A 20,384-nucleotide genomic window follows, 5' to 3' on the forward strand; every position below is an offset into this window, starting at 1 on the left:
AAACAAACCAAGTCTCAAACTGTGATTTTCAATTTATTATAAAGAAAATATTTTAACATACATGAAATGTGATCATGCAACTGAAATATATAATACACATACTACAAAATAAAAATCATTAAATACCTAAAATGTTTTATTTAACATTTACTTACAAATATACTTACAGTAGTATTTTTAAACAGTGCAATAAAAAACATCCTGTTTTAGTTTCACAGACAAAATCTTTTCAGCATTTTTTCTATTGAATTCACAATGAAAACTTTAAGGTATGTCCTCAATGGATATTATTAACCCAGATGCTTATTTTTTATTATTAATATATATATTACAGTAACCCAATTATATTTATTAATATATCATTTAGCTATGATAAATATTTAAGTCGCAACAATTGTTTACATTTTGAAACTATAAACACAAATTTGTGGGTAGTGGCCACATTACATTCAAGTATAACTGGACATCATTGGAGTTTTGATGAGTTTAACAAGTGCATCTAATTTCATGGCAGTGTTTAAGTCTCCCTGAACTCTCAAACTGCCACTGCTATATGCTGCGACTGGCCCAAGGCTGCCCTGGAACATAGCCATCATATCTTGCTCACTCATACTGAGACACACATCTGGCTTTGCTGCCTCACCTGCACCACATGTTCCACTATCTGAAAATTGAGAAAAGATTTCAATTGAGAGATGAATGAGAATTTGTATAACATTATTCAAAACTGACATGAGTTTACCAGTCTGTGGATAATTTAATGAAATAAACTATTCATATAACGTAATAAATATAAATACCAAACTGCCTTTTCGGCCACACAGATGAGTTGTGACTGTACTTACTTTGAGTTAGATCTACATAGTAGCTCCTGGTCTGGCCAGTGCTGGTAATGATGTAAAACTGGAAGCAGGCTCCCACTTGCCTAACCAAGCTCTCAGACAGAACCAGTCTCACAGCTACCAGGAGCTCCTCTATCAAACTGCTGCTTTTAGTTTCTGGAGCCTCTGTGCTCAACTCGTCAGTGAAGAGCACTGCATCTGCACAGAAATACATACAAGCCTATATAACGATGCTGATATAAGAAGATTGTAAATTAACTGACCTGGATGAACAGTGTATAAACACACCTTTAGCAGCTGCTGTACTTTGCCCAAGAAAGTGCATGGCAAGCTGCTGTATAGGTCCAGTCAAACCCTCTAGGCCAGGGACAGAGGGAGGCATGATGAATGGCCCTGAGTGAGACTCATCTGGGGCACGGAGAACACTTTCCAGGGTCAGCTCGACCCGGTCAACCTCCAAACCCCAAGGCTTTGTCATATCATTTATGTCCATCTGCAAAACATACCACAACAGTAATAATCTACAATTCTCGAGTCACTCCCTCTGTGTGCTCCTAAAAAGCCCGGGTCAAAAAACAAGTTTATAAATGCTTACCCCGAGGTGCTCACCCAGTTTGACTCTCTCAGTCTGTATCTCTCTCACTGTCCTCTTGCCCAGGGTCTGAGTCATAGCATTCTGTGAAGTAAGGCGTGTAGAAGCATTTAAATCCTGCACTGCCACCACAGACATGAGGGGATTCCAGATCCGAAACTGGATATCTGCTCCGACAGACACTAGGCCACCATCTTTAGTTGTCACCTGGTACAAGAAAATCAAAATAATGTGGAATTGTTATAGCATAACAAAAAGGCTGATGATTAGACCATGTGATCTTGAGGCTTTGCAGAAGGAGAAGAGAACTGGTTCAATAGCAGCATAAAATAGGTAGCACATATCAGTTGCAGAGTTTTAAGTACCTTGCATGGTGGGATGTTGAAAGCCCTAGTTCTTAGATCCACCCTTTGCCACTGGTCAATAAGCGGAAGCACCAAAACCACTCCTGGACCCTTTGGAGGTCGGATGCGACCCAGGCGGAATATAACAATTCTCTCATAGTTGGGCACTGTCTTTATCACACACACACACACACACACACACACACGATTCCTTTCAAACCTCTTGGATTCTTGTAGCTGCTTTCTAACAATGCTTACTGAAAATTTGCTATACAAAGTTTTCGTATTACATTATTCTGATGCATTGTGTTGAAATGTTGTACATACTGTATACTGATTACAGCTGTGATCATCTGAGGAATAAGCATTATATGGCACATAACAGTAAACCGATAAACGGTGTTAAAGACTTACTTTCAAAACAAACCATGCAGATATTGGAAATGTCATGAGCGTACAAAGAAAAACTAGGAATATAACCACTAAGTTGCACAGCCGTGATACCAATCCTTGACTTTCATCTGTAAAATCGTTGTTTTTGATTTTAGGGACAAAGTCAAAGGAGAAGCCGCTGTTATATTGAGACTGTCCGGATGTAAACAGACCAGGAGTGATACAATGTCTGTCATCTCTCTGTGGAAGAATCTCATAGTTATAACGCGACATTTTACGCCAATAATAACTGTATAATTTCTTTAATAATAATAACTGTATAATTTCTTTAATGTGTTAACGGTAGCGAACCTAACTACTTTTTCATCCTTAACATAAACACCACTTCCGTGTTTAGAAAAATACCGAATCCCATTACACTATTCTGTATTGCACTAGGAAGGGTAGAAGTTTGGAGTGAGCTTGAAACGATTAAACCCTTATCCTACTGTTCCCTCTAGTGGGCTGGAGGTGACTTTTATTTTGAAAAAAAAAAAAAACTTTTTTCTGCCACTTTTTAATCTATTTGGAGATTAAGGTGTTGGCGCCATCTAACCGTGAATACGTGGTATTGCAGGATATCATAAGTTACGCTAATGTACAGGTTACACAATGGTAATGTGGTAAATGTACACAATCATATTTTAATCAGATGTGTTAGAGCAGAGAATACACAAAAATGTGTAGGACATGGAGTATCCCAAGTAATCTGTACTTAAATTGTACTTAAGACTACTGTGATGATTTTATTCTAATGAGTTAATGAGATCTGATTCATGTCCATGTGGCTAATCAGCACACTTAACAGTGCAGATCTATTTGCTAGCTATAGATATTATTATAATATCTTTTGATATGCCACAGAGGAGTTTTAGTTATTGTAATGTTTTCCCAGATGATGTCTAAATCATTCAAGCAAACTGTTCATTTCTGTGCATCATGCTCACACATGCTCACATTTAATTAATCATAGCCAATGGAGCTACTGCCATGTTTTTTGGGAAGGTGTTGAGGAAACCACAGAACCCAGAGAAAATCCGCATGGAAACTAGGAGAACACGTGCCCCTGTATGAGGAGCTGTGAGTCCTGCCATCTGGAGAAAACATTAAATATCTTAAACTCCATTTTGAAAGTGTTTTATGTTACATTAAGGATCAGTGACCAATTCACATACCGTGTAATGCTGTGTAACAACATCATAAAACTACTAAAATCTGAAATAGCTGTAATGAAAATAAGTTGCTTATATGTAACTGTATTGCAGAATGTCTTTGGATTTAAGATGAAAGCAACAAGGTTTGTTTTGTGATTAATATATTTTATCAAAATATATATATATGCATTATGAAAAGCTGAAAAGGCAAAACTGCAGTTTACTTACAGACACATTATACAAAAGTAGGCTATGTGCTCAACTCAGTAACAACTCATACATTATCAAAAGCATATAGTGTGAGCAGTAATACATCTATAAACTATGATATAAATATTTAAAAATAAACCTAAAATAGATTAGATTGAAATGAATTGTATGCTGGTCAAAGCTCGTGTATAATGAGTATAGCTGGTCTGGTTGTGATGTTGCTGTTTAATCTGCAAGATCATGCAGGTATAACTGCCCAACTGTTGCAGCTTGAATGGTCATGGTGGTGACCGATTCTGGCTTGGATGAGGAATATGTATAGCATTCTGCCAAGCAATTGTTTTGACAGTCATCTTATTATTACAGTAAAAGAAATCACCAAATTTATGCTTCAGTGTGGATAATACTATCTCTCAGATCAAAATATTTTCAGTTCTTAAACATGTCGCAGAGCAACTTCTCCATGGGTGTGTTTCCAATAGTTCTGTGAAAGAAGAGCAATTCGATCCTCTCTGAACTTACAAAGTGTAACGTGGGAAGGAGCAACAGCAGCCTCCCAAACCTGAGGAACACAAACAGTTTGATTATATTTCCTACTTATTTGTGTATTCATATTATATAAGTATATTTATATAAGTATATATTTGGTGTGTGTGTTTTCACCTCGCTGCTTGACTGGAGTAGAGTGTGTGAATATGCTGAGCAAGCATGACTTGGGACTGGTCTTGTAGATTCTCAACCTGCTCTGGGTCTTTAAGGCCACTTGTCTCTGTTTTAATGCAAGAACCAGTCTAAATAAATTGCAGCAATACATTATAATAATACAAAGACAATATATTTATTCCTCCTTCATTCTCTACAGATCAGAACTCACCAGGCTTGAAGAGAACTATTGCTTTTAGGCAGGCAAACTCTGTAGGGTCAACTTGCATGGCCTTGAAACGGCTGAAGAGCTCCTGCAGGAGGCGCAAGTCAGAGGCACAGGGGCTGCTTTTTCCCTGTGAGGGAGGAGACAGCTCAGGTAGAGAAAGCAGGGGGCAACTTTCCAGCGGCAAGGACCACTGGATGGCACAGAGAAGGAATAGCTCACTCCATGCCTCCTCTAGCAATATCACCTATATAAAGAATTAGACAAAATGATGTGTAAATGGTTATGAGTTATAATTGCAAGCCTTCCAATAAAATATACTAGATGTTTATTATTAACTGTTGTAAATACAAATTAATATGTAAGCACTATATACTACTACTATAGGTTTCCATACAGCACTTTACAGAGAAAGAAAATAGCCTGTACCTGGTCACGAAATGGCAGGTGGGAGAAGACCGGCAAGTTCTTTGCCCATTTGACAGACATGAAGAGTAGACGGGCGGAGGTCTCATATATGCTCTCAGGGCCAGAATAGGGATAGAGAGTCGTGTTGCTCTCTGGAGAGCTTGTTTCTGGCTCGTTACTTGTAACATCAATATTCTCATCCACTGCAAAAACCGAGAAAGGGAACATTGCAGGCCTAAATTCCACCCTCACCACAAAATAGCTTTAAAAATAGTAAAAAAGGCAGTGCTCTTTATGATTGGTCTGTTACTCTTTGTATCCTTACCATCCTCAGGCTCGAGCTTGGTGCATGTTTCAGCTGTCATCAGGTTGGCCATGAAGCGGTGGCTGTTCTTTGGACTACTGCTGCACTCCCTGGGTCCACTGGAGTTGATGCTGGAACTGATGGAGGAGCCTAGTAACGGTCTGCTTATCACAGAACAAGTGGATGAAGAGGATGTGGGCTCCCTGGTGGTGGCTAGGTGTTCCTTCTCTGTATCTATATCCAAGGAATCTAACCTGACCTGAGCTGTGCTTCGTGGTTGCCTCTCATTTTGAACAGCTAATGGATAAGAATGTGGTGTTTTAGAACGAGAGCAACTGGTCAGGAGAATCTATTAAATGGGACATGTGGAAATCAAACTCACCATCTTTGTTCATGCCAGCTTGAAGGCATTTCTTTAGGCGGCACGCCTGGCACTGGTTACGATGGGCTTTATCTACTGGACACATACCTGTACCAGCTTGGCACCTGCAAGTGTATTATAATAGTATGAAATATAAGCAACACAAAGCTATTCATGTTTAGATCTGTTTGTTATTCTCCTCACCTGTAGATTAATCTACGTCTCACACTGCGCTTGAAGAAGCCACTGCAGCCATTGCAGGCATAGATCCCATAGTGTTTTCCACTGCTAGTATCTGCACACACCTTACATAGCAGCCCTTGACTCAGACTTTTACCAGGAGCTGGACTTTTACCTGTACACAGGAAACAACCTAATTAGTTTTTGCATAGTATAAGTCACTATTTAGAACATTTTAATTTTACAGAAACATTTCTTTTTTTACTTTTACTTTCTGCAAGTTTTGATTTTGTCCTTTTGTTCCAAAGGTTAACTAACTGAATGTTACTAGTTGATGTATAAATTCTGGTGAGCTCACCTCCCTGGGTCTCCTCTGTGCAGCTGCTCCTAGAGGAGTCTGTGGGGGATGTGGATGGCATCATGGAGATCTTCAAATTGGAATCCTCCATATAGCAAAATACAGGACAGAGAAGAAGTCTGATGTCACTTGAAAATTGCTGGAAAATATTTTTTTCCTGTTAATGTGTGATCTCAAGTGGATTCTAGAAGGTTGTCTGTCCAGTGGATTTACTTTTCCAGGTGTGTCTAGTCCTGATGAAACTTTCACTTTACTTTGAGTTGCTCTCCAGAATCTGTTGCCTGTTGCCGAAGTACTGTCCAGTGAGGCCTGTCACCTGCTCATCCTGCCTCTAGTGATGCTGGAGTGTATATGAGTCCCTGTTCTGTCCGGGCTCCCTAAAGGAAGACAAGGGGATTAGCAGCAAGCGCTGTGTAAGCAAATGCCCATTTGTCATCCTCTTAATCTTTACTGTCCATCTAGGGGTGGATCAATCAGTCACACAGTTTGGCATTAGGTTCATCCAAAAAGTGAAGAATAAAAGAAGAAAGAAGAAACTTTGGTTTTAGTTTGCTCACACACCGTTTGTTTTCCTGTCCATCTCATATTTGCTAATGAGTTTTGAGCCTTAACATCCTGTATCAATAAGCATTCTGTATCAAGAAGCATCCTGTATCAAGAAGCATCCTTTATCAATCTTCAGAAATATATAGAACACTGTAGAAAATCTTACCAAGTGAAGATATTTTAAATTAAATATATCTAGTTTTATGCATTATCAGGTTATTATATAATAAATATAAGGAAATTCCATCTATTTCTTGACATATTAGTAATTCTAAACTTAAAATTGTAAGATAAGAATAAATGCTTAAAATAGTACACTTATCTTCCAATAGAATAAAGCCATTTATTTATAGCTTGTAATTAGTAAAATATCTAGAAATAGTAACTTATTAACAATTAACACAATGGAACACACAACACATAATATTTGCACTATGTATACTTCAATTTGCAAATTTCATACTTGCACTCTGTACATAAATGCATACATATTGTCTGAATGTTTGTTTACTTCAACTGCACATTTCACAATTGCACATGTGTACATACAAATTGTATATATTGTATACTTATTTGCATATGTATAATTTCATATGTTTATTTTAACTGCACATTTCACACCTGTAAATGTGTACATACAATTTAATCTATACTACATATGTCATTCTGTTACACTGTGTAGATTATGTCACTAAAACAAATTCCTCGCATGTGAAAACATGCCTGGCAATACATCTGATTCTGATTCTGATTATTATAGATATTATACTATATAATCTTTGAAATTTGTAAAACAAGTGTTTTAGCCCATGGATAAGGGACAGTTGTGCTGGTTGTTGTTTTTTAGGACAAGATTAATCCTTAGCATTTTCCACTCAGTCATTTTGTGACCAGCTCACAAGCCTGACTCACAAGTTTCTATCCATATATTTGGCTTTTTTATACATATCATATTATACATATATATATCATTTGTCATCTAGTGCAAAATTTTAAAGACACAACCTAAAAGGAATTAGTTAGCAAGAAGACATCCATTTCTACTCTGCTAAGCAGCTTAGCCTGCCACAAAATGTGTTCTCCTAAGTCAAACAAAGACCCCATGAGTAAGGGGGTGTAAACAGCGGGCAATTAAGTCACCGTAAGGCTGAAAGAGCAGTGAGGACCCAGAGCACAAGTCCAGCCCAGTGCCATATGGTGGCTGCTCTCTGGGTCTCAGTCTGCCTAATTAGTGACTTCTGCCTGACTTACCAGTAATTAGAGGGCTGAAGTCACTGATTTGCTTTTTTCTTTGAATCGCCTTATTAAGGACTTATGTCGAGGTAGGTCACACACAAAAGACAGACAATCACACTCTGTTCATCTGCGGGATGTTCCCATGATCGTGTGATTACTGCATGACTATAAACATGTAGGAAAACTAAAATTAAACCCAATAAACCCAAGTAGAATTTAATCTAATCATAGAATGTTTACATTTGTTTACTAGCAATCAGTAAATCCACATCTGCATTTCTGCTAATATGATTCAAGGAATATGGTGTTTTTAGTTCAAAAGACAGATAGCTTAGAGGCTAAACCAGATGACTGACCAGATGATCTCTGCAAGAAAAAATCCCATGTAATGCTCAATTTGTTTAGGCCGATGTCTCTGTTTTTACAACAGACTTCTCTCTGTTGGGCTAAACTAGTGTGTAAAAAGATTAGAGATCCAGATTAGCAAAGGGAGCTTGTTTAGGAGACCTGTCTATACTCTTAACCTGACAGTGTGTTTTAGTTCTTGGTTCTCAAGACTGATTTGATTTGATATTATCATTATTGTCATTTAGTAGTTCTGCCAAATTCAGAGGTGGACAAATCATAAATGTAAGTTAAGCTGAGTTAGACTACAAATTGTAGCCAACATAATGGAATAAATTATGTTTAGATGGTTAGCTGGGTCTATGCATTAATACAGACATTAATTAATGGTGCTTGCAAAGCGACATTCTTGTTATCTTGCATACTGAGATATTCTTCTATTTATACAAAACTTCGCCGCATAACGTCCCGCAGCTTTAGTCCTTGACCCATCAATTAGGTGTCAAATCGACCGGCTCATTGAGGAGAAGTGTGCTATGACTTTTATAAGCAATCTAACCAATGATGTTCACACAGCGGACGAAAAAGCCGCCAAAAAAATCCCATAGACTTGAATGGGAAATTCCTAAAATTTCACCCTAGCAACCGAGTGCCGAGATTTGCCACGTGCAAGCACCATTCACATTTTCTTCAGGAAATGTACATTCTAGTTAATATTTAAATTCCTGGATTGGGGACGATTTAGTCATAGCCACCATCTTCTGTAAGAAAGAGATGGAGGTCTTGTTTATGCCCTTGACAAAAAGTCAGCAAGACATTGGCCAGAGTTTGTCTGTGAGCTTTTCAATGTTTTTTTTCTTTGATTTTTTTTACTAAAAAGATATCTAGCTAGTGTTTTTTTCTCCTTTTAAAATTATATCTTTGTTTGTATTTTTATGCTGTACATAATGTTCAGATTTGTCAGGGTGTTTCCACATAACCTCATGTGCCTGTTTCTGCATGTTCCTGAAAATGTTGTCATCCATTCATGCTAATTAATCTACTTAGTACAACAGATGTGTGTAAGGCAGGATGTGTAGGATTTGGCATGAGCAGCACATACTACACGTGTGTTGTACTGTACCACTTTAAAGCATATTTTGTTTAAATCTTAACAAAATAATAATAATACAAATATAAATAAAATCTTATGCTTTGTGACAGCCCCTTTTTTTGCCCCTTATTGTTGAGAGATGGAAGAAAATGCTGTTGATCATTTGCTCTTTGAGCCTGCTTGACACTAAATCTTCTTGTCCCAGGCCAATGATTTGTCTCTGCTGAGAATGCATTATATGATTAAATATTACTTAACTGGCAACATTTTACAGGAGAAATACAATTCATAAAGTCACATAGTCAACTACAGTTTTTCTCAAAGAATACGTAACATTTTAAAGTCAGTTAAACATATCAGAAAGTGGTTTGCAAAGTGAAGGTTTTCATATACTGTAGTTTTCCGAGTTATTTTTTTATTTATTGCTTGCTCTTGCTTTGTTTTTATTTATTTATTGTTGTTTGCCATGACAAACATGGTGTTTACTATTCACATGTGTTTTGAAAAAAAGGCTCGTGTAAAAACATGTGAGCTGCAATACAAAGGTTTCGTTTCTGTTGATGTCATGTGGGAGTGACACTGCGTGCTTTTCTCAGTCTGCTGTGTGTGCAAGTGTGGGAGTGGCCGTCACAGCATCCTGGTATTAGATGAGTTTATGTAACAGGCAGGTGGATATCACATGTAATGTACTCTAGTAGCTTTTTAGGACAAGACTTGCTTAGATGAGCAGAGCAGAGATTATGAGAAAGCACAGAGATTAGAAACTGTGTCTCAAAATAGTCACACTACAAACTGTGATAATTGATATTCTAAAACATATTTCTTTATATCATATTTTTATTCCATTTTAGAATATACATAGCTACAGTATGTTTTCCATTATAATGATTGCACAACACTATCTATTGTAACTGCATGCATGAATGACACACCCCAAACCAATGATTAAATGCTTTCGTGGAAACCCATTTGGTGTGAATGCCATTTCATATTATTCACTAACTCTCTCGTGGCTGATATCTGCTAAGGTGTTTAGGATCTGATCTGGCCAGTGCTGACAGTGTAACTCGACAGCCTGTAATACAAAACCTTAAAGTCTGTATCTCATGCTGCCCGTATCAGAGCCATGAGTTGTGGAGATTAGCTTCTTACACTCCGTACACGTCAGGATAATGCTGTTGATGTCAGCTGCTCTTAATAGAAAAATTAATGATCCTAAGTGAGTGAATGTTTTTTACGTTGTGATATTGCATTACATACATGTGCAAATTATATTCTGTGCAATAAGTGCAATTGGGACACATTCTTATGTCTTATTCACAGATTATTATTCAGAACTGAATGGTGAACAATGAAGATGGTAACACAAAGTTGGGCACAAAGTTAGACCTTTATTTCCGTCTCCACCTGCCAAACAGAAAAGGTCCATAGTGTGTGAAGAGCCATAAACCTTCCCCAAGCATTGCCTGACCTAGATCTCTGACAGTAAACAGCTGCTGCTGGCCCATGTTGCTGCTGCCATCAGCAAAATGTTGCGTTAGGGCCCGGTCTGAGAGCGGATCAGTGTCAGATTGCTCATCTCCTGAGCCTTCTGATGGGGCTCAGCGACTCTCAGACTGTTTAGGAGATCCAACAGCACTTAAAAGCCACCCAGCAATGAGATTAGCACTAACTGCTATATACCGGACAAATATTTTCTTTGGCAGATGACTTGCCTGTGCACCAGCCACATGTCATCAACATCACTGAACCACACAAACCCGTTTTATTAAACGGCAGGTAAAATCTGTGAGGTTATAGGTTTCAAAGGAAAAACATAACAACTTCAAAGGAAAAACATAACAACTTCAAAGGAAAAACATAACAACTTACAGTTATTAATATGTGTCGACTGTTAGAAATGACTTTTTCTAATATACCAAGAGTTCTTATCCCTATCTGAAGTTATTGGCTTGTTAGCACATTTATTCCTGACATATTGAGACATGAATTATTATTATTATTATTATTATTATTATTATTATTATTATTATTATTATTATTATTATTATTATTATTATTATTATTATTATTATTAATAACAATAATAATAATAGTAATATTTTTATATTAGTATATACTTTATATTAGTTTATATTAATATTAAATAATCACTAAATAATTATAATAATAATACTGTATTATTATTATTATTATTATTATTATTATTATTATTATACTCTCATTATAAAAATAATTATCAAAATAATAATTGTTTTGTTGTTCAATAATAATAAAAATAATAACAATAATAACAATAATAATCATTATTTTTTATTGTTGTTGTTATTATTATTATTATTATTATTATTATTGTTGTTGTTATAAAAATTATTCTTATATTGTCTCAAACTTTTTTATCTTCTCTCTTTCATGAAAAACAAAGGAATAGGCTTCATTGGTTAATTAAATAATTATGTAATGCGTATTAATGTATTATGAAGGTCCAAAGTAGGTGTCAGTCTAGTGCTACCCAAAATATCATATCAAATGGAAACAAAGGCTGTAAATTAATATACAATACAGTAGAATAATTTTACATTTACAATTAAAATGTATAATAACAACTTATAACAACTTATAACATATAATAATAACAAAGATGCCCTTGAAAGCATACTGTTGGAAATTCACACCTCAATGCAATACTCTAAGCTGCTTTGTATATAACCTCTTTGAATGTCAGACATTGTCAAAGAGTGAGATTAACCTTTTAGTGTGTGTGTGTGTGTGTGTGTGTGTGTGTGTGTGTGTGTGTGTGTGTGTGTGTGTGTGTGTGTGTGTGTGTGTGTGTGTGTGTGTGTGTGTGTGTGTGTGTGTTTGTGTGCGTGTGTGCGTGTGCGTGTGTGTGTGTGTGTGTGTGTGTGTGTGTGTGTGTGTGTGTGTGTGTGTGTGTGTGTGTGTGTGTGTGTGTGTGTGTGTGTGTGAAATCTTTGTATAATCCACAAGGTAACTTTAAGGATGAAAACCTCTAATGTAAAAAGTTTGAAAAAGTTCCATTTTAACTCAAAGATTTTTCTCAGGATATTTCTCATCTAACATGAGAAAATCTAGTTTTGTCAAACCCCAACAATTTGTATACAATGGGCTACTAATAAAAATATAATTAAAAAAAGATAGATCTTTATTTTCCAATTTGATTTCAAGCTTTTTAAAAAATGCAAAATTAAAAAAAAATGGTTAGTTTGTAATGTAAATGAATAATTAGTTTATTCATTAGTTAGAATAATTAGTTATTTTCTCCAGAAAATAACTAATCCTATTCATAATATTCAAATAGAAAAAAAATTAAGATAAGCCAAAGATTTATAGTTCTGTAGGAGTCATCATGATTTCTGGCCAAGTTTGGGTTTAAACACATTAAATCTCTTATAATAACACGTGTTGTCCTCAGACTACATGAATAGAGATTATTTAAAAATGCTACGCTGCAGAAACAAGGCTCAAGCTCAAATTAATCCATTTAAATAAATGGATAAATGGATTTATTTAAATGTAAATAAAATGAATCACTAATTAAATACATATTGGCAAAGATTTATCAGATATTAAATATAAAATTGATCATGTTTAAAATTTAGTTCTGCACGATTACTATTATGCTGCATATGTTTATGTTGTATCTGTGTTTCATTATATAGCACTGTTGTTAAAGTGATTGTGTTAAAACAGGAGCAAGTTAAAAAGAACTAAAAAAAAAAAGGGGGGACATGGTTTAATTAACAGGTAGTTAATTCCTGGCAGTAGTTGATGCACAGCAGTGACTGTGGCTCAGAAGTGTGGAACCCCTTAAGCTGAAGTTATGAGTGGCCAGCAGGAGGGTGGTGTGAGGAGGGTCCAGGGAGCGTTAGGTCTTGTAGGATTAGCCAATCCCTACCATCTGCTGTCAGCATCATAATCCCAACAATGAGAAAATCAATCGTCTAAGTAAATATCAATACCATGTAAGCTCATTTAGCAAGTAAATTAAACATTTGGGGGAATTACGTTGAACAACTACATTACTGCTGAACAGGCTTATAATGTTGCTGGATCATCACAAAATCTGATTGGAGGGTAAAACAAAACAAAACTGTGAGCTAGAAGTATGAATAACATTTTCATTGTAAACCCCAGTGATATTTTATATGTTTTAGTAGATATATGTCATTTGTGTCTTGGACCAAAATGTATTGCCATATTGGTGCCTGCACAGCAGAACCCACAGTATTTTTGTTATTTCTGGACACTTGCGTCTAACAACTCAGGCATAAACTCCATCAGCCTTATTAGGATCTGCTGCTGTGTTGCTAGTGAGATGAGACTGGAGTAATGAAAGAAGGACACTTAGTTAAATGTGTGCGTGCTTTACTTCAACATTTTATTATTATACAACCCTATAAATAACCATACCAAAAAGTCTTCATTCTACAAAACAGTCATGAGTTTAAATTAAGATAAATAAATTAATTTCCACTGCTGTTCTATGAAGCCATGATACATTTCTTCTCCTCAGTTAAATCATTTTGATGAATAAATTCACTACTCTTTAGGATAAAACAAGCAAAGTCCCTATGTATAACATTTTCTTATGCTTCTGCCATGATCCAGGTATTCTATAGACCACTATACTCTTGTCTGCAGTGGCCTATAAACAGAGGTTCTGCTTGAATGCCACGCCTAGAGATAAAGAAAAAGAATAGGAGACAGAAAATAATGTCATTCTTTTATGTCACCTTAATATTGAACAAACTGCAACAAAACAGCAATGCAAAAGATAATTCAATTCAAATGGAAAGTGAATAGGGAGCATGGTGGCTTAGTGGTTAGCACGTTTGCCTCACAACTCCAGGGTTGGGGGTTTGATTCCCACCTCCACCTTGTGCAGAGTTTGCATGTTCTCCCCGTGCCTCGGGGGTTTCCTCCCCCTGTCCAAAGACATGCATGGTAGGTTGATTGGCATCTCTGAAAAATTGTGTGTGATTGTGTGAGTGAATGAGAGTATGTGTGTGCCCTGCGATGGGTTGGCACTCCGTCCAGGGTGTATCCTGCCTTGGTGACTGAGATCGGTACAGGCACCCCTTGACCTGAGGTAGTTTGGATAATACTACTTTGCAATGGCAAGTTCATTAACAATACCGTATCATTTTACAGCGGAAGTCCTGTAGGCGAGGAATGGCCTTATCCACACTAGACGTCTGCTCTTCATTACTCCATAACCTCTCAGCAGCTGCACTTGCTCTAGGCCTGCATACATGCAAACATAGCATCAAATAATAACAAATTAATCTTTGTTTTTTTCTAAGTTTATTTAAGGCCATCATTTTCATAGTGGGACGTCATCTCTCGCACCATAGCCGTTGACTGAGGTTGGTTGCATCCACATATTCTCCCCACATGCAGACCTCACCACCAATCACCAGCTTCTTCTGCTGCTCTGTGCCTGTACACAATACCATGCACAAAGAACAGGAAAGTGCTGCATGTCAACATTGCAAACTGAAAAAATCAGCAGTAAATCCGGCTTTCAGACAAACCATGCATAGCAGACTAGAATTTATTGTTACTACTCTGAACCAGTTTTTGACTTTTAATTGCTTGAGAAAAAGAAGTTGTTTTCAATCATGCAAACTAGCTTTCAATCATGCAAACTAGCTAAGTACTATGTCCTGCAGAACTGCAATTACAAAAACAAACAAGTCCATACAAAGCGAGATTTGCCTTTTGATTTGCAAATAGTGTGAAATTAATTTTAAACTCATTTTAAAGTCTTTCTGTATTTTGTGTTTATATGTCAAGCACTGTAAAGAGAGCTTGGTACATAATTAACCCTTATAAACTAGTAATGTAAAATGTACCAGTTTGTAGCACCAGATAAAACTTGGAGGGGACTCACACAGACACATGGAGAACATAATGCTCCATAAAATTATAGCTGGAGCTCTGGGGCCAATCAATGACCATATCATATTTTGGCTTATACTGGGTAAAGATAAGTATCTGTACCACAGATGTCCACTAGGAGTCAGTGGCTTTATTTTTCCCATTGCTTCTTAGCACAGAAGACTGGAGGAAAAGATGTATGGGGAATATACAGCAGACTTCTTTTGCCAAAATAATTCACTGGTCACTTTTTTAGGAACGTCTGTGCAATTATCAAAACAGCCAATCCTGTTTCAACAGGAGAATGGAGAAAATCATGTAGACATAAGTCACAAAATCCTCAAGCCTCAAAATCACCGAAAAGTTTTATTTCTGTACTTTGACATATGCATTAGTATTGGTGCTGGACAGGCTGGTTTGTGTATTACAGATCTCCTAGGAACTTCATACACAGGTCTCTATGTTGTTCATAAAAATTGAGTGGCAGGTTTTAGTTCACAGGAAGGCCAAGCTAAGTCTTTCTGAGCAGAAAAGGATCCAGTCTTTAGTGAGCAGAAAAGGATCTCACAACTACACAGGACAGTGTGATTAAACACTGAATGAACTTGAAGTAACACAATGCTTAGCATGTGTATCACGTGTTCCTGTTGTTAGTTATAAAAGACACACCTTATCACCTGACTTCTCATATGAACACTTTAAAGTTGGGTTTGTGTAAATCACAGATAAACAAGTGGTTTATGAAGCAGGTGGAATGGTTCACAAACAGAAGAGAGTTGAATTAAACATAAATAGCCAGTGCTACACTGCAATAGCCACAGTGCACAACTGTTTTTCTCCAGAATATGGAAAAAAACTAAATCAGCAACATAATTTAGAGATTTGATTTACATTCTGTCATTTATTTATCTTAATAAAAAAATAAATATTAAATAAATAATAAATTAATAAATAAATAACTTGATAATCTTAAGAAATAAATAAATGTTTTATAATGGTCAGGGATGTGGTCGTGTTAGATGCTTACAATAGTAAAATCAGGACAAAAAATTGTTTTTGTTAGTCTGTTTAAATATGGAAGTGTCATCAGAATACTTTGTTTTCACATAACATCATTATCATTATTCCAAATTGTCAGTTTACTATCTCAGAAGGTTTTTTCTTTCAAATTTTAAAATCTACCTCTTCAAAAAACTATTTAGTTTGAAAACCTAATTTGTAAAAGAGTAATTAACCTCGACTCTTTACAGACTCCTTGTGGCAATCACTGGAAATTGCTGACATTAACAGATATTCACCAACCCCAGTACCTTCACTACACATCCCATTGCTTACACTATACTTATTTCCCACTAATTACCTTTTTATTGCAATTACTAAAGCCTTTTCTAAGCTTAAACAAACTGAAACTTGTGAATAATGCACACAGTTTAAAAAGAAGGTGAAAACCATTGCTCTACAAGCCATTGCACAGCATGTCACTCTACTCAGCTTACTGTGAATTTATTGCCTGACCTTTAAAAGAAAGAGGGCGCACAGTGTAGTAGCGAACCCAGTTGTGTGTGGGTCCAGGCAGGTCCAGATAGAATGGAGCTGCTAAGATGACCTTCAGTCCAGCCTTAGCCACCTGGCGCACCTTACATAGGTAACATCCTCTTTTCCACACCTCCACCACATACTGAGCTCTACTCTAAAACATATCCATTATAGACACACACTCCTTAGTTTTAGTCTGTATGTTCATGAGGAGGAGACAAAGTACTTTGCATGCATGACATGTACTGTAACAAACAGCTAGATGCTGTAAAGTATAAAGCAGGCACTGGGGAACTTACTGACTTGTTGTGATCGAAAACATCCTGCCAAACAATGGAGGTCTTGTTAAAGGCAGCAGTGATGTTCATAATACTAAAATAAAAAAGTATATTTTGCTTCACTCAATGACCTGATAATTTATGAGTAATAAAAAGTTCAGGTTCACTTGTGTGTATAATTTCTGGGAGGTTTGATTCTGACACAAGAAACTCCCGATAAGATTTCATTTTTATTACAAGTCTTTTCATATTATTACTGAAGCATGCCAACCACAAGCACCACAGTTCTCTAATCATTTACCTTTCCATGTAAAAAGATTCCAGTTTGCTATAATCATGCCCAAAGCCCATCTTCGCCATAAATGCCTGCACATTAGGATTTGATTTCCTATAAAAAGCCACAATAATATGCAATTATGCTTCTTCTTTAGCAGTTTAAGGCAACTTTTTCAAACAACTGATTTAATGTGTTCTCACCAGCACTTGAAGTCAACCTCATCGCCCCCGAGGTGAACAAAGGAGTCAGGAAATACTGAGGTTACCTCTTTAAAGAGGCTGTTCATGAACTGGTAACTGGAGCTTAAAGTTGGGTTGATGGGGCCGAATGTTCCAGAGGGAATAGCTCTCTTATAGCAAGGCGTCAGCAGGTCTGGCTGCCCTAAAAAGAATTACAATAAAACTTTATTTACACATTGTGAAGCCATTACTAAATAAAAAAATAAGTTAATTCATTAAAAATGTATTTATTGGGCTTAAACTGTGTCATGCTTAGTCTGTGATCAGAAATGCACATGCCTGCATAAATTTCTGTCTCATACCTTTACCCCAAGATTGAGTGTGTCCAGGAGAATCAAACTCTGGCACCACCCTGATTCCTCGAACCCTTGCATGAGTGATTACCTTTCTCACGTCTGACTGTGTGTAAATGTGAGTCACAGGGTGAAAGGCTCCCTAAACCAGAAGTAATGTAATAAACACAAAGTCACTGAATGAGAAGTTTGAATTCAATCTTGATTTCACAGATTAAATTGACCAAATCCTAAAACACGGATTATTTCTCACAGTTATACCATCTCCACATAAGCTATGAGTGTTTGCAGCAAACTTTAAAAGCAATCATCGGTCCAGATGTGAACATATGATTGGTTACGGATTGCAACAAATAGGTTTTGTGATTCCTTTCAAAGATCAGCAAAATGCTAAAGACTAAAGAAATGTTGTTAGATATTTTGACATATTGTGATAATCTCTGTTGACACAGATTTTAACCCTGGTGGAATAAAGTTATTTTTGCAGCTACTTAGAAGTTTAATTTAAACTCATTTAAACTGTGAGCGCTGCATAATCAGTTTCTCCACATTCAGTCGATAGCCAACAGGAACAATGATACACAGAACACAGTAGTGGTTCCTTATCACCATATTTTGACTCTCATCAGCTTAACCCTCTATGGCACAGCTGCATATGGCAAAACATTGCTAAGTACGTAAATAGCTGATTTATAACCTGAAAACGAAAACAAAAAACTAAAATGTTTTTAGAAGACTAAACATAAACTGTAAGAAATTTACTATAAAAAAAGACTATAAATTATATTTTTCTACTGTTAATATACATAATTTTCTAATATTCTGTACAGTTAATGATTCACACAAAAATGATTCTAACATCTGTACATTAACCTTAGTCCAAAATCATCTATAAATATTATCTATAAATAAACACATCAAACAAGAAAGAAATAAAACCAGATTTTTTTAAAAGTCAAGGCACTGAATATGTGGACAAATGCAATATAATGATCAATGTTCAAATGTCACCAGTTTGTTGTTTAACTTTCATTCCGAGCTCAGATTTGCAGCTTGTTGAATGCTGCAGGCAGTCCCAGGTTTAAGTCTTAAACTTAAACTAAAATCACTAATGCTGCTTTCTGAAATGGACATCACATTTTATAAAATATTTTGTCCAGAAGAAGATACCTTGTTGCTCAAATCAGGATATGTGTGGCTCTGGTAAGGGAAAGAAGGATCATCCACAATGTGCCAGTGAAAAACATTAAATTTATTATAAGCCATGGCATCCTAGAAAGAAAAGAAAGATACTTATACTCTCTTACAAAGTTTATATATAATATATTTCAGATGATAGCCATCATTAGCAAATAATGTCACATAGAAAAATAATAATGTACTTACCAGAGTCTTCAGTATAGCATGTACTGGTAAATAGTGCCTGGACGTGTCTAGCAAAAGCCCTCTAAACGAAAACCGTGGGAAGTCCTCAATTTCTGTTTTATTGACAAAATACTGCATGAAAGAATAAAGGTAAACTAAGGATCACCACAGTGGTACTGTTTTTTTTAATTTCTTAAATTTAATTGTCAAGTTGACACCCTGACTATGTTTATTTGTACATCCATTGACTACTTACTGAGTTATTATCATCTTGGTACACCAGCTGACTAAAGGACTCCAGACCTGTTTTTAAAACCAGGGTTTAGTTTAAAGTGACCTCTGTAATAATATAGTTTAAACAAACCATGACTTGCAATAAATCTGGATAGTTGTCACCCCTGTTAGTTCAGTTCTGCCTCTTTTTTCATAGAAGTCAGGTTTAACCAACAAAGGATGGGACTGCTTGGGACAAGGTATGTATATGTCAGATAAAAAAATGGGTTCAGCATGAAAATGGCAATAGACATGTTTTACCTCTCAAGGCTCCCCACACTGACTCTGCTTTTAATGCAGCTTGACCTTGTGACACACTCAGTTTATCTGGAGAAGTAAAAAAACACATGTGATCTAAATTAGTATGAAAATGTGAACTTTAATAGCACTAGACTAAAGTAAATCTGGACATGTGAAAATAGATCTTTAATGCTTTCTAGAGCTATGAAACCAACGAAAGAGAAAGAATTACATATTTGATTGTATTGATTGAATTGGACAATTGAACTGGTGAATTTTAGGTTATTATATAATGGGAAATGGATAAATGAGATGAGATGCTGTCGGGGATCCACTTGCCTTGACCTTGTGCATTTACTGCCAACTGCATTGCAGTTTTTGGGTTTTATGTTTGGTTTCCTGTAGGCCATCCAGTTAGACTTATATGTATGCTGGCTGAAGACGGATTTAGACTAGTTTTAGCTTCATGCATACTTTTTTTTTTTTTGTAATTTTAGACAAGACAGTGCATCTTGAAATTTCACACAGTTTAGTGTTTGACAGTTTTGTTTTCTTGCATGCTCAAATGCCTTAGATGCGTAAATATGTAACATCTACAACCTTGCATAAGAAAAAAATATGTTTTTTGTAAAATTGGCTTTTAATCATACTGGCAAAATATTACACATAAAGATACAATAATTTAAAACTTTTGCCGCATTTCGAAAGC

The 20,384-nt window shown here is 36.1% G+C and overlaps 3 protein-coding genes across 4 annotated transcripts; all 3 read right to left on the reverse strand.

The window, feature by feature from the left end:
• Positions 1-14: 14 nt before the first annotated feature.
• Positions 15-2,641, reverse strand: stoml1 (stomatin (EPB72)-like 1). 2 transcript variants are annotated; one of them, XM_047820200.1, is made up of 7 exons: positions 2,505-2,641; positions 2,193-2,455; positions 1,800-1,949; positions 1,438-1,641; positions 1,131-1,335; positions 846-1,040; positions 15-664 (listed from the first exon to the last, which is right to left on the reverse strand). In XM_047820200.1, exons 2-7 carry the CDS (start codon positions 2,442-2,444, stop codon positions 450-452), a joined length of 1,221 nt encoding a protein of 406 aa, XP_047676156.1. In that variant the 5' UTR covers positions 2,445-2,455; positions 2,505-2,641; the 3' UTR covers positions 15-449. The 2 variants fall into 2 exon arrangements, with proteins under 2 accessions (XP_047676156.1, XP_027028808.2); XM_027173007.2 differs by having other exon boundaries at positions 2,193-2,624.
• An 897-nt stretch (positions 2,642-3,538) lies between these two features.
• Positions 3,539-6,144, reverse strand: nr2e3 (nuclear receptor subfamily 2, group E, member 3). The gene is made up of 8 exons (XM_047819775.1): positions 6,054-6,144; positions 5,720-5,888; positions 5,537-5,640; positions 5,176-5,451; positions 4,872-5,053; positions 4,449-4,689; positions 4,238-4,343; positions 3,539-4,136 (listed from the first exon to the last, which is right to left on the reverse strand). The coding sequence occupies exons 1-8, from the start codon at positions 6,142-6,144 to the stop codon at positions 4,004-4,006; spliced, it is 1,302 nt and encodes a 433-aa protein (XP_047675731.1). The 3' UTR covers positions 3,539-4,003.
• Positions 6,145-13,704: 7,560 nt separating this feature from the next.
• On the reverse strand, positions 13,705-19,316 carry hexa (hexosaminidase A (alpha polypeptide)). The gene is made up of 10 exons (XM_047819823.1): positions 19,184-19,316; positions 18,968-19,069; positions 17,807-17,939; positions 17,466-17,646; positions 17,290-17,376; positions 16,998-17,082; positions 16,690-16,852; positions 14,644-14,734; positions 14,431-14,538; positions 13,705-13,971 (listed from the first exon to the last, which is right to left on the reverse strand). The coding sequence occupies exons 1-10, from the start codon at positions 19,298-19,300 to the stop codon at positions 13,908-13,910; spliced, it is 1,131 nt and encodes a 376-aa protein (XP_047675779.1). The 5' UTR covers positions 19,301-19,316; the 3' UTR covers positions 13,705-13,907.
• Positions 19,317-20,384: the final 1,068 nt, after the last annotated feature.

This window comes from Tachysurus fulvidraco, chromosome 10, assembly GCF_022655615.1.
Source record: "Tachysurus fulvidraco isolate hzauxx_2018 chromosome 10, HZAU_PFXX_2.0, whole genome shotgun sequence".
In the NCBI taxonomy this organism is placed as follows: Eukaryota; Metazoa; Chordata; class Actinopteri; order Siluriformes; family Bagridae; genus Tachysurus; species Tachysurus fulvidraco.